Source organism: Orcinus orca, chromosome 2 (genome assembly GCF_937001465.1).
Source record: "Orcinus orca chromosome 2, mOrcOrc1.1, whole genome shotgun sequence".
NCBI lineage: Eukaryota > Metazoa > Chordata > Mammalia > Artiodactyla > Delphinidae > Orcinus > Orcinus orca.
The window spans coordinates 166,460,409-166,475,783 of NC_064560.1; the positions used below are offsets into that span (position 1 = coordinate 166,460,409).

A 15,375-nucleotide genomic window follows, 5' to 3' on the forward strand; every position below is an offset into this window, starting at 1 on the left:
TTGACAGCAAAGTGCACAACAGCTTGAAATTACTTAAAATTACTTAAAATTCAGGCATCATTGGTAGTTGTGAAATGGTTATCATAGTATAGGTTTTACATATTAGCATTATTTTGGCTTGTAATTTTAGGTTGGATATATTAAGAACATTACTAAATTTCCATCATGACAATTTTTATCTTCAGTTTGCTCAGTAATAGTTCTTTACTTAGTTTGCATCCTTTTTAGGAGAATTCAGGGAACTTTTCTTCTAGGAGGTAGAAAATGGTAGGACTTAAACATGGAAAAAAATATAAAGTGGCATATGAGGGTAGGTAATTGGTAATAGTCAAATGCATCTTAAAATGAATCTACTTAAAATGGGAAAAAAGTTTGGTGTAAGAAATGGATTAGAGTCCTAATATTCATATGGAATTGCAAGGGATGCTGAGTAACCATAAATATCTTGAAAAAGAAAAAGTTGGGGGACTCACAGTTCCCAATTTAAAAGCTTCTTACAAAGCTACAGTAATAGAAACAGTGTGATATTAGCATAAGGGTAGACATATAGATAAATGGTATAGAATTGAGTCTAGAAATCAGCTCATGTGTCTGTGAGTATTTGATTTTTCAGAAGAGTGCCAAGGCCATTCAATGGGGAAAGAACAGCCTCTTTAGTAAATGGTGCTGGAACAACTAGATACCCACACGTAAAAGAATGAAGCTAGACTCTTACTTTCACACCATGTACAAACATTAAGTCAAAATGAATAAAAGACCTAAATATAACAGTTAAAATTTTGAAATTCTTACAAGAAAACATAGGGGAAGTTCTTCATGACCTTGGATTTGGCAATGGTTTCTTAAATATGATACCAAAAGCACAAACTACCAAAGAAAAAATAGACAAATTGAACTTCCTCAAAATTAAAAACTGTTGTGCATTAAAAGACATCTAGAGAGGGCTTCCCTGGTGGTGCAGTGGTTGAGAATCTGCCTGCCAATGAAGGGGATACGGGTTCGAGCCCTGGTCTGGGAAGATCCCACATGCCGCGGAACAACTGGGCCCGTGAGCCACAACTACTGAGCCTGTGCGTCTGGAGCCTGTGCTCCACAAGAAGAGAGGCCGTGACAGTGAGAGGCCTGCGCACCGCGATGAAGAGTGGCCCCTGCTTGCCACAACTAGAGAAAGCCCTTGCACAGAAACGAAGACCCAACACAGCCATAAATAAATAAATAAATAAATTAAAAAAAAAAAAGACATCTAGAGAGCATAAAGACAACCTACAGAATGGGAGAAGATATTTGTAAATCATATGTCTGGGTCTAGTATCCAGAATATATAAAGACGTCTTACAACTCAACAACCTAATTAAAAAGTGTGCAAAGAACTTAAATAGACATTTCTCCAAAGAAAATATACAAATGGCCAACAAGCATATTAAAGAATGCTCAACGTCATTTATCATTAGGGAAATATAATCGAAACCACAATGAGATAATACTTCACACCCCACTGTTACGACTAAATTTAAAAAGACAGACAATAATGTCTGTGGATGTGGGGAAATGGAATCCTTGTACATTGTTGGTGGAATGTAAAATAGTGCAGCTGCTTTGGAAAACAATTGGCAAAAAGTTAAACATGGAATTTCCATATGATCCAGCAATTCCATTTCTGGATATATACCTCAAAGAGTTGAAAACAGGTACTCAAACAAATATTTGTACGTGTGTGCTTACTTAGCCTCTTCACAATAACTGAAAGGTGGAAACAGCTCAAATGGCCAACAAAGGGTGAGTGGATGAACAAAAGTGGTACATACATACAATGGAATATTATTCAACCATAAAGAGGAATGATATTTCTCTGTACATGGATGAACCTTGAAAACATTATGCTCAGTGAAAGAATTCAGACACAAAATGTCCTATATTGTATGCTTCCATTTGTATGAAATATCCAGAATTATTAAATCCATAGAGACCAAAAACAGACTGGTGGTTGCCAGTGATTGGGGGAAGGGAAGGGAGGATTGGGGACTTGCTGCTTAACGGGTACCAGGTCTTCTCTTGGGATGATGAAAATGTTTTGGAAATAGACGTGGAGGTGCACAACATTGTGAATGAACTAAATGTCACAGAATTGTGCACTTTAAAATGGTTAATTTTGTGTTATGTGATTTTCATCTGAGTAACAAAAAATATAGAGATTTATCTTAAAAAAATGAAACCAGGAATTATGGAGTTAGTCTAATTTTTCTTATATCAGGTATTAATTGAACTATCTGATATATTTTCAAAATAAAAGGAATTAAGTGCTCCTATTTTTTGGTATATTTAAAAATTACAGCATAATGACATTTTCCACTAAACCTTTAACTTTCACACTGTGATCATAGAAAGGGACAGTTTTTGAAAAATATGTATGTTCCTAAGAACCAGCTCTTAATTTTGTGATATTAATCATTGGAACAAAGCATAGTAATTCCTTTTGTTGGCATATACTGGGGGGGGGGGAAGAACAACAAAAAAATATGATGACCAAACTGATTGATTTTGGTGTGATTTACACATGAAAAAAGTATGTTCACTAGCTTCTTAAAATCTACCATGTTCTTATTTATAATTCAAAAACAAGATTTGTTACATTGGTGAAATATATTTTATTTTATATTTTAAATATATTTAAATATTTTAAATATATTTTATTAAAAATAAATATATTAGGCAGGTAGAGTTTCAGAATATTTGTTAAGAAACTATTGAATTTCTTTAGATTTCTTGCTCTTTTTTTTTTTTTTTTTTTTTTTTTGCGGTACGCGGGCCTCTAACCGCTGTGGCCTCTCCCGTCGCGGAGCACAGGCTCCGGACGCGCAGGCTCAGCGGCCATGGCTCACAGGCGCAGCCGCTCCGCGGCATGTGGGATCTTCCCGGACCGGGGCACGAACCCGCGTCCCCTGCATTGGCAGGCGGACTCTCAACCACTGCGCCACCAGGGAAGCCCTCTTGCTCTGTTTTAAACTTAAACTTTGGATGAGATATGAACGTTAGAAAGTGCCTCCTTTAGCAAAATTCATTTTCATTAGCTGACTAATAAGCCTTTATAGGAGCAAAGGTTTATTCTATTTTAATTAAGCCTCCCAAACTTTCAGGCTCTTGAAGTTTTAACTAAGCTCTCATATTTGCCAAATCGGGCAAGAAACTTTATGAGAACAAATTTTATGATATAATATATTATAATTTCAATATTAGTTCAACGCAACTGGAAACCAACTTTTCTTATAGTGTGGCAACATTTTATTTTTTTCCTTTTGGCCCTAATTAGGAAATGTTGTAATGAGCATTTGTGTTAAAATTATGAAGAGCAGGAAATTTGTCTCGAATCAATAGGTTGAGATCAGTGTCTGTTAAATATGGAGAGAAAATTATATATTGATCAAAATTACCTCATTGTGAAAAAAAAAAAGTAGGGGATACCTTTTTGGAGTTAATAATAAAACTGCAAACTTGATTTCAACTTCAGATCCTTTAAATGCATCATTATATACGTTTTTCATTTATATTAGAGGCAGATTCAGATTTAGGGAGCTTATAATTTTGAGCTGTAAGAAAAAGGAATATAAAATATGAATAAAATATTAGGTAATGGATTTTTGAAAGGGACAAGGCAAGTGTTATATTCTTGTTGCTCCTTATGAAGATTGAAAATGGCTAAGAGATACATAATAAAACTGTTAAATTGAAATAGGAGATAATAACTTAATATTTATGCTTACGAATACAAAACTTTTATATGAGTAAAATTTTATTTCACCTTTAATTTTGGGATGGATATTTTATCAAGGTATAGACTTAGATTCTAGATATTCCCCCAGCATTTTAACTATATTGTTCCATTGTCTTCTGTATTCCATAGTTTATGTTGGACGCTCAGCTGCAAGTTTTATTGTTTTTCCTTTGAAGGTGATGTGTCCTTTTTTTCCCCTTGCTGTTTTTAAGGTTTTCTTCTTATCTTTGATTTTCAGCAGTTTGCTGAGGGTGATTTTCTTTCACATTTTCCAGTACAGGGTTGGCTGTATTCCCAGAGTCAATGAGTAATGTATTATATCAGTTTTGGAATATTCTCAGCTGTTTTTTCTGAAAATATTGCTTCTTCCCCATTCTCTCTCTTCTCAACTACAATTACATTAGCTGTTTGATTCCAACATGTCTCTTATGCTCTGTTCTTTTTTTTTTCTTCTTCTTTTTACTTCAGTTTGGATGCTCTCTTCAAGTTCACTAATCCTGTGTTTTGCTGTGTTGAGTTGGCTAAAAACCCACCCACAGATTTCTTAATTTCAGATACTGTATTTCTCAGTTCTAAAATTACTATTAGATTCTTTTTCACAGATTTTAATTCTCTATTGAAATGTGAGAACTTTCATCTACTGTGAACATTTTTTGTATATCTTCTTTAACTTATGGTTTTCTTAAAGTCCTTGTCTTCTAATTCTGTATTATCTGTGGGTTGGCATATACTTTCAACTGTTTATTGGTCACATTTTGTCCCCTTTCCTGTACTTTGTAATTATTATCGTATGCCAAATACTGTCTATACTAGGATAGAAATTGATGTAAATGTTATTTTCTTTCAATATTATATTAGAAAGAAATGATTAAGTGTTAACCATCTCAACTCAGCCACAAATTGAGCTGGGTGGTTTGAATGACAGCTTTAGATATACTCAGTGTGCCTCTGGTTTTAAATGTCTTAAGGGCCAGACCTGTTGCGTTGCAGTTATTCCTCTGTGCTGTGGCTTTGTACTAATGTACTATGAAATTGTTGGAGATTTTACTCTACCATTTGGCTTCTGCCCCCTTTTACTCATCTCCCCTCTCAAGGTGGGATGCTTTTGATTGAGAGCAAATATCTTTGAGGGGAGACCTATTGAAATTCTGCACTGAAAGTGGTAGACTCCATCTGTTGTAGTGTGACTTTAACTCCTAATCACTTCTGCACTGCAGAAAACATTATTTGCCCTGTGTCCCATTCTCTTCTCCTTCCCCCAGAACTTCTTGTACAGTCCTAGGCCCCAGCAAATCTCCCAGAAGAAAACTGTCTGTGTCTTGTGGGTCCCATGGGATTCCAGTCTGTCATTGCGCGCCCAAGAGCTATCGCAAACTATGCTGGTTTCTCTTTTCCCTGGTAGTGTCCCTCTGTCTGGTTCTTACGTCTAGATGGTAAATCCTCCCAGTAATGAAACAATCAGGAGGCTCAGCTTACCCAAGAAGAGATAGCACTTTTCTCCTAGTTTATCCTTTTTGTATCCAAAGTTCTCCATTGTCTTTAAAAATATGATTTTGGGGGATAGTTTACCTTTTTTTTTTTTTTTTTTCCAGTTGTTGTGGAAGCAGTGACTTGCCACTATGGACTGGTAAATTAGTCTTGTAAAAGTAAAATAAAATTTAGACTCGTATGTTTATTCTTTTATATATTGTATTTATATAAAGTCTGTGTGCTTAGATTATTGATGTTATTGAATGTTAATATTTGCTGTTCAATCTACCAGGCCTAGAAATTGATCATTCTTGATGTTTAGAAAAACCCTATCCAGAGAACCAATTTTAATTTCAAAATTCCTTTTGGACAGTAATAATTTAAATGAAATGTAAACAAAAATTAATTTTCTTTTTCTTTCCCCTTTTCCTGTTTAGTGAGTGATAGTTGCTTCAGGAATCTTGCAGAAGATCGCAGTGGGATAAATCTCAAAGATCTTGTACAAGATCCTTCTTTGTAAGTATTTGGTTTTCAGTATTAAGTGTAAATTAAAACTTTATGATTTGTGTGACTTTTTCCAGAAGAGTTGTAACAGAACTGATTTAAGGTTGAGTAATTTCTTGTTTTCTGACAATTTGTGTTACATATAGTGAAGCACATAGAACAGTTTCAACAGAAGTGAAGTTATGGAACACTTTCTGTTTAGAAATTGAGGAGATTTTAGAAGACGAGATAAAGTTGTGATTAATGATTGACTTTCAAAGAGTATCTACTAATGGTTGATGATATCTTACCAATGTGGCAGTAGATAGCAGGCAGGGAAGATGATTAGTAGTTGTTTTGCTTGGGAAGGCAAGATTGAATTTGTTTACATAAATTTTAAGCTTTTTTGAATAATTTATAATAATCATTTGTAAGTATAATTACAAATGTAAAACGGTTATTTGTAATAACAATATACTTGACTGTATTGAATGTATTTCTGATGTTTTACATTAGAACACTATGTATAGCACAAGATTTTTGAAGAGTTTTGTAGGTTTCAATTTTTAATGTTCTGGCTCATGAGTCAGTTCCATTCTTTATCAGAACATATTTCATATCAGAATATAATGTCACTTTCTATTTCTATTTCATGAATCAATTTTTTTCAGTTTTATATTAACTGCAAATCATGCATACTATCTTCTGTAGGAAAATATCCTTCCAGTAAGATCACCTTTTATTAAAAAAACATTCAATACTAGTTAAGCCCTGGGCAGCAGGGAAAGAAAATTGAGTGTGGGCAGATGCTTTCTTTAATGATACTTAATGCATTCAGTAAAATATATTATAACAAAAAATTACTCTTCCACATCAGATGTAATCTATACTCATCCAGATTTTACTAGTAATTCATTTAAAATTGTGTGAGGAATAAAACACAGGAGTGTGTTGAACCTGAAGGTTATTGATTTCATAATGATTTTCCAAGTCATTAAAAAATATAGTTACAAGACAGAATGGTGAAAATGATTGAATATTGAAGTTATTGTAATGAACTCATTATTGTAATGAGTTTCAAAATGAGTTTCCAATCCCAATTCTCTAATTTTTTTTTAATGTCTCTCTTTTCCTCATTCAAAAGGATTGTCAGTATTCTTTCTCCATGATTTTTATTGAAAGGAAGATTGATAAGTTGTCCTTTCAGTTCTATAAATATTTAGTGAAGAATAGAATTGTTCTATGTGGATATAAATATTCCTAGTAAATGAATATTGAATAACATGTGCATGAGGATATGGGAAGAAGCTTTACAATATCATTGAAAGATGTCACCCATTTGGATAAAATAAATTATTCCATTGTATTATTTGTAAGGTATATTTTTGGTACAGTGGGATCATATATCTTTTTAATGCAGTGTTTTTGGAAAAAAATGTGCTTATATGGACTTCAATAATATAAAAGGTGTGGAGAATATACTTGAAAATTGGATTATAATAATGAGTTGTAGTGTTTTGAAACACTTTGGTACTTCTTCCTAGAATGTAGAATAATATTCATAATGTCACCTATCACTAAAATAGGAATTTAATCTTACAGAAAATTTCTAAGAGAAATTTATCTCAGATCACTACTGCATTGAGTGGACAAAATAATTCTAAGTCTCTTTTAAAGTAGCTAGATATCTTAATTTAACATCATTCTCTTAACTTGGCATTAGTCTCTTGGCATTAGTCTTGAATGTAAGAATTCAGTGAGCAAGAATTTGTCTTTGCCCTTGACACTTGGATTTGGAAGGAACTTTTTTCTTAATAAGAATTGTCAAAATGTACTATTAATGACTGTAATTCATTTTTTAAAGATATATTTCTTACTTGCTGAAATTCTGTAGGGAAAGAAATGCCTGATGTGGACAACGAATGTGTTTTTTTCAGTTGTTATGATGGGAAATATTTTATTTTGAGTTACTATTCTATAGCAACATTGACTTAGTACATACCTTAGTACATACCTCTTGTCTGGCGCAGACTCCCAGATTTTTGATGTAATTCTTTACTGTTTGTTCATCAGTTCATGTACACTACTTTTTGGTTCTATATGAATTGTTTATGTTGTAACATTAAGTAGAAAATATTTCGGAAATAACTTTTCTGCAAAAATCCCCTCAAAAAATAACTGGCATTTGATGAGTACTCCTGACTAGTGTAAGGGTTGCTAAAATTGTATAATATGTTATTTTAATAAATGTTCCAAATAAAAAATATTATTAGAATAAGATATGTGTATTGAATGAATGCTCTATGTTAATATGCCTGGCAGATTTGTATTATGCTTCACCTACGTGAGCTCCTGATGCTGAAAGGAGTTGATGTGTGAAGAAAAATTAAGTACTGTGTTTCAATCACTAATGCTGTGAGAAAGGAAGACAGAATAAAGAGAGAAGGAAAAAGTAGGTTGAGAAGAACCCAGGCTAATCTGATCAATATTGACACTCAGAATGGTGTGTAGAGTGTCTTAATCAGATAAATGAGCAGGTATGGAATATCTGTGGACAAAGTATAGTAATAAAACCGAGTTGTATGTGTGTATATGTATGAATGAATGAAGTTTGAGAGGTTTACTGCCACAGAGGAGAGCAAAAGGGCAGAACCAAAAGTGACTACTTTATACTCATATCTATGGCAAGCTAATGGAATAATGTGATAGATCCTCTGTAGTTTATCTAAATTGTGTATAGTACACAACCCAAGATTTTTAGTAAAATCATTGTAGTAAAAGTAATTATTGGGCTTGAGTGAACTGAGTGAGCTATATTGTGTGAACATGATGAAGGAGGGATGCCATGGGAGGAGAAAAAAAAAATAAAGTTGTGAATCCCTAAGCAAGACTTTCTGATCTTGTTACTAACTTTTGATTTGTTGTAATAATGAGAGCAGAATCTGACTTGTGGCAAGGTTGTGGTGAGGAGAATACATGACAAGCTCTCTTCTTTGGGTAGTTACTCTAAGAATATTTGTTTCTGTCGTAGTCTTGTAGGTGTTACGTACAAGACCAAGTAGAGGAACTTGACTTTCACTTTTTGCTAATAATGTGCCTAAAGATTTGTTTGACTTAGTAATTTGCATGCGTGTTAAATTTTGAAATAAACAATTAACAGTTTTAATTACTTATCTTCTATTTATGATTATAAACATTTTAAGAATGATTTCCTCTGCTGTATGTATAATTTGTCAATTTGAGTTGTTTTATGAGACTTCTTGTATTAGTTGTGGTCTTCAATGGCACATTGAAAAGTGTCAAATGTAACTTGATGTTATGTTAGAAACGTATCTAATGTGATATGTAATTTTCATACATACAAGAAACTATTAACATGGTATAATTAATTTTTGTTCTTTTTAAGTGGAGAGTTATGTGCTATTTAAATCATAAAAATTTTTGCTTTTTCTTGTTATCTATGCTGGAGAGATGACTATTATATGAAAAAGAGATACTGTATATAGCATACAGGAGATACTGTATATAGCATACTTTAAGTTATATCAGTTGTGTTCTCTATAGTGATAATTCTCAAAAATGCTTTCAAATTTCCATTGTCTATTTGCTGAAGATGAAAGATAAAACATTAGCATATTTATGCTTTAGATTTGTTATTGCTTATTTATAAACTATTTAGCAGAGATAATTATTTGAACTCAGATTCATTTATAGAAATTATTAAAAGCTGTTTAAGAATCAAAAGAGGAAATGTAACATAAGAATGAAAAGGACTAACAGAAATTGAATACCTGTTTGTGCTACTCATTGTGTTGATGCTGATTGTGTGTGTGTGTGGGGGGTATAGATGGATGTGCCTTGTTTGTTTAATTTGCAAAAGCTCTTAAAAATTTTGGTGCATCGTAGATATGTGATATGTAAATCAGAGGAAGAATTGTTTAATTCATAGAAGAATTGTCCATCTCTGAATACTAGAAATATAATTCATAATGTAGGATATTAGTAATTTTCTTTATAGGGCAAATAGGGAAGGTTTATATTCCTTGAAAATTTTGCAAAACATGACAATTATGTCAGTCTTTGTTGTTTTTCTTTCTGTTACTCAGAATGTATTTTAAATTGCTTCAGTAATGTTAAGATTTTGAAAAAGATTTTACCAAATTATGACCTCTTGTGATTTTTAAGAAAGGATGATTCAATAAAATAGAAGAAATCTTAATTATAAATTCTGGATAAATTGTATTATGGATGAGGAAATACTTCTTGTCAATATTCTTGGTGTTTTTTTTTAATTGTGGTAAAATAAGTGTAACATAAAATTTACTGTTTTAACCAATTTTACCATTTATAAGTGTACAGTTCAGTAATGTTAAGTATATACACACTGTTGCAGCCTATCCCTAGAGTTTTTCATCTTGGAGAACTGTAACTTTATACCGATTAAACAATAACTCCCTGTATTCCCCTCCTCCCAGCCTCTGGCAACTACCATTCTTTCTGTTTCAGTAGTTTTGGAATACTCTAGGAATCTCATAAGTGGAATCATGCAATATTTGTCTTTTTGTGATTGGTTTATTTCAGTTAGCACAATTGCTTCAAGGGAGTTCCAGCATGTGTCAGGATTTCTTTCCTTATTAAGGCTGAGTAATGTTCCATTATATATATATATATATATATATCACAGTTCATTTACTTATTCATCCATTGATGGGCACTGAGTTGCATCTACCTTTTGGCTGTTGTGAATAATGCCGCTCTAAACATGGGTGTGCCAATATGTCCTTGAGACCCTGGTTTCAATTCTTTTGGATATATACCCAGAAGCAGAATTGCTGTATCATATGGTAATTCTGTTTTTAAGTTTTTGAAGAACTTCCATAGTGTTTTCCATAGTGATTGCACCATTTTATATTCCTGCCAACAGTGCATAAGTGTTCCAATTTCTCCACTTCCTCACCAACACTCATTTTCTGTTGGTTTTTGTTTTTTAATATAGTAGCCATCCTAATGGGTGTGAGGTGATGTGTTCTTGGTATTTTTAATTGAACTTCACTTCTTTTATCTTTAATAATTTTGATGCAGCTCATCTAGAGAGTAAAGAAAAATAAAAGGTACTGTCTGATTATTATGATGATAATAATAATAATTATTATGATTATTATGCTTATTATGATACTTCGGTACCTTGTGAAGTAAACTGTGTTACTTAGTAAAATAGAAATTCTTTTCACTGTCATTACAAAGATTATAAAGTACAAATACATCCAGGGTAATTTCATAACAGTATCATTTTAATCAATTAATCTTCATTGTTATGTATTGTATTACTTGTCTTGTATTAATACTTCTCTTTGTTATACCTAATCTGTAAAGGATTGCTTTTGGGTAAAAAATAATTTTCTTTTTTAGTTAGAAGGTGCCTGATTGGAAATGCAGCATACTAATTAAATAATAACAAAAACCTGCTAGTTGAAATGTATTTTGATAGTATAAATCATTAGTGTTTGATAATGGCATTTAATGTTTAAGAACAAAGATAAAATTGGACAAAATAGTTGTATCTGATTGTAAATTTCTTAGACATGAACATTTTATTTACCTTTATGTGCTTCTTTACAAATTTTACTACCTTTGGTGGAAGCTATTCTTTTCATGGTCCTGAAACACAGCCTCATCCCCCTGAGTATGTATACTTGTCTTCACACTACAATCTGATTGAATGATATTTTGGTCCCTTGGATCATGACATTAAATATGAAGGAAAGGCAGGATTGCCATCTGGAAAGCAATCATATCTAAATATAGCCTGTACTTATCTGCTGGTGTTAAGACAGGTTGCCGTGGTGAACTGAATTTCTTAAAAATGCCAGTCAACAGAAGATAAACTGGTTTTTGAAGTGGTTATTTTCCGTAGAGCTGTACATTCTCATACTGCAGGTAGATGATTTTAGTTAATGTTTTTTACGGCTTTTTGATTACATTTCAATTTTAATGTTTTTTATGGCTTGCTTATTAAATTTCAATTTTAGAGTATCTTTGAGACCTTTAAGATATTTAAAAAATATTTCTCTTTAGGTTTTTTTAAAAAATTATTTTATTTTTGGCTGCATTGGGTCTTTGTTGCTGCATGCGGGCTTTCTCTAGTTTTGGCGAGCGAGAGCTACTCTTCGTTGTGGTGCATGGGCTTCTCATTGCGGTGGCTTCTCTTGTTGTGGAGCACTGGCTCTAGGCACGCAGGATGCAGTAGTTGTGGTGCGCGGACTTATTAGTTGTGGCGCACAGGCTTAGTTGTCTGTGGCATGCTGGATCTTCCCGGATCAGGGCTTGAACCCGTGTCCCCTGCGTTGGCAGGCGGATGATTAACCACTGCGCCACCAGGGAAGTCCCAAGAGACCTTTAATTATTAAACAAAATATAAGAGTTTTTATATTGTTATCCTTTGTTTCTCTTAAGATAAATTTCATTTGATGTGGAAATGATTTTTCCAAGGACAGCATTTTAAACATTATTGATCATTCATTTTGCTCTGCTGCCAATAGTTCTGCTAGATCTAAGACAGATACCAAAGCTGTCTTGTCTGTAGTAACATCTCTAACTGTAAGTTTTTATCATTTTTAATCAGGTTCCTTTTTGGATTATATGGTTATTAGACTGTAAAGTATATATTTGGACAGTACAGCTTAATCTAGGCTGGTGCTAAGGTATTATGGTACTGTGCTCTATGTCAGAACTGCAAATCCAAAGACTTTGGATTATACTTTACTTTTAGAAGACTTTCTCTCATTTTCATCATTCCGTACATTCCTGGGAATGTATGTTGCAGTTTTTATGGGTTCATTTGTTTAAAAATTTATTTAATCAAAACACTAGTAGATATTCATCTTACATCCTTCAGCAATTAGGTTTAATTGACATTGTTCTTGTAATTAAGGAACATATGATTGAAGATGGATAATATCTGAGTTGTCTGCCTGAGGCATATAGATGACCAATCCAGTATTAGAATTTTTTAATGAAATAAATAATGTATTTTAATTAGTTGATTCTTTCATTTTCAGCATACAGAAACCTAAGTCAAACTAGCTTCAAAAGCTAATTTGTGATTTGATTGGCATATGTAACTAAGGAGTACTTCTCAAGGAATCAAGAAAGAGTTTCAGAAACCAGATCAAGGGTGGGAGCCTCAAAGAAGAGAATTAGAGAGTTTGTGCAACTGGTTTTGTTTCTCTCACTTTCCGTCATCATCTCTTTTGGTTTTTCTTGGCTTTATTCTCACTTACGGCAGTCAGGCTTTCTCCATGAAATGGGCAAGATGGCTGATAACTTACTCTAATTCCCTTCCTTCTAGCTTCATGATCTCTCTTCACTTCATCTCTAAAACATAAAATCTCATGGAATAATTCTGATTTTGTTAATCTGGTCATGTGTCCAAACCTCCGCCAATCACTGTGGCCAGGGGTATAGGCTATCTTTACTTACCAGTCATGGGAGAGATGCCTGTGGTCAGAATGGTGGAATATCCTAATTAAATGAGAGAGAAGATAGTTCCAGAAAAAGAGTGATAAAACTAAGAGATGTGTAGTGTATTCAGTCTCAGCTGTTAATTTAAGGACAAATGTATACATTGTCAAGAATTGTTATTATTTTAAAGCAGAACATTTTGCTTGCCTTCCCATATCATCTCAATTAGATAGGTATTGGTAGTAATAGCTATAATAATTTTAAAGGACTGCATAGTTCAATTAATTGATAATAGTTGTTCCCTATTTCCTGATATTATTTACTGTTTATGTAGTACACACAAGCAAATGTGAAATGACTCAGATGAATTTATTACATTAATTACAATTGGCTAGACAGCAGGTGGAATAATAACAGATTATTTCTGTCTTTCCATACTTCTTTCTTAAAATGAGAAACTTTACCGCTATCAGTCAAAAAAGGAAAAGGAGTCAAAGATTCTCATTCCCCTTTCCATTGTAATACCTTAACTGAGGAATATTATTATAGAGGCATATAAAAGTTTAATGGGAGCACTGACAAAGTATTTTAAAAAGAGGTGATCCTTGAAATGAAGCTTTTGTTAAGGAAAAAAAAAGCAGGAAAGGAGGAAGGGAGGGAGCAAAGAAGGAATAACAGAGAGAGAGGGAGAGAATGACTGATTATGAGAATGAATAGAAACTCCAGGGGTATGTTACACTTTTTAGAAACTCAGTTTGGCTGAAGATGAATGAGAGTCTACGAGATTAAAACTAGTGATTAAAACAAAGTTTTGATATCCATGTATTTCGTTTATCAAGAACACATTGATACATCTGACACTGATGGTCAGAGTGAAAAAATGAATGATTGCATTGTCTACTTATATTAGTTTTATATTGCCATGTAACAGATTACCACAAACGTTCTTAAAACAATACGTATTTATTATCTCACAGTCAGGATTTTGGGCACAGTTTAACTGGTTCCTTTGCTCAGGATCTCCCAAGATTGCAAATCTAAGTGTTGGCTGGGGATTGCATTTTCATCTGGAGGTTTGACTAAGGAAGATTGCTCCAAACTAGTTCAGGTTGTTAGCAGAATTTGTATCCTTGTGTTGTATGACTGTATATCCTGCTTTTTGCTGGGAGTTGGCTAGTTTCCATTTGTACCTTCCATCATCTTACAGTCTATTGCCCACTACATTGAAATTGCCTTTTCTGCATGGGAATCATACTCAATTAGTTTAGTTCTGTCAATTTAGAGATGTAAAACCTACAGCTCAGCTGAGTTGTGATTTATGTAAGGTCCTAAAACTACATGGTGATGGGCCTCCTGACAACCAGGCATTGTGTTCTTTCTACTCCTCGCCTTAGTTTTGACTTTCTTGACTTTGTTCTCACATTTAAAAAAATTTTTTTTCCAGTTTTATTGAGATATCATTGACATACAGCACTGTGTAAGTTTAAGATCTACAGCATAATGACTTCACATTTGGTTTTAGTTTGTATTGCTGCGTTTATTAAAAATATGATGGAATAACATCTTAGCACTGGCCACCTAGGAACTGACATTAAAATGTTTGAAAATATTTTTTTCTATATGGCTTGTAGGTATATGACTTTTGATTATTTAATTGTTCTCTCACCATGAACTTTTATATATATATATTTTTCTCAATTTTTATTAGGAGGAGGTGGAACAGAATTTTTGTTTCCTTTGGTTATGGTTTATGTTGGTATCTGCAGAGACTAAACGTGAGATTGAAAGTGAGATTTAACACCTGCAAAGGAAAAGCCTCAATGAAATAATGACAGTTGAGTCCTATATATGAACTCCTTTTGGATTTTTCAGTGAAAGATTGTTGGTTGTTGGTTGGGAAGACAAACAGGCAGGTAAAGAAGCTTGCTAATCAAAAGTCTGCCTAAGTATGCTTCCCTAATGAGTTTCCTAAGAAACACCTGCTTGTGACTCAGCCCACATTAGGAAGAAAATGACAAAAGAAAAGCTAGGAGAAGAGACCCATTTATTTCTTTTCTAGATGTTCTAAGAGTTTAAAGTTTTAAAATACTATTCTTTGAGAGTAAGGAGAATTAAATTACCTTTACCCAGCTGGGAAAACGCCCACAATACTAGACAATTGGGCAGCAGTTTAAAGGAGACTAGCCCTTGCT

At 33.2% G+C, this 15,375-nt stretch overlaps 1 protein-coding gene across 16 annotated transcripts in view; it reads left to right on the forward strand.

Annotated features, from left to right (window-relative positions):
* Positions 1-15,375, forward strand: part of GPHN (gephyrin) — a 621,731-nt gene that overhangs the window by 108,282 nt on the left and 498,074 nt on the right. For all 16 annotated transcript variants that reach the window (XR_007475727.1, XM_049706378.1, XM_049706375.1 and 13 more), the window contains exon 2: positions 5,677-5,755. Coding sequence is in view for 15 of the 16 variants with exons in the window: in XM_049706378.1 (XP_049562335.1) it covers positions 5,677-5,755 (79 nt within the window). In the remaining variant the exon portion in view is untranslated. The remainder of the gene's footprint in view (positions 1-5,676; positions 5,756-15,375) is intronic.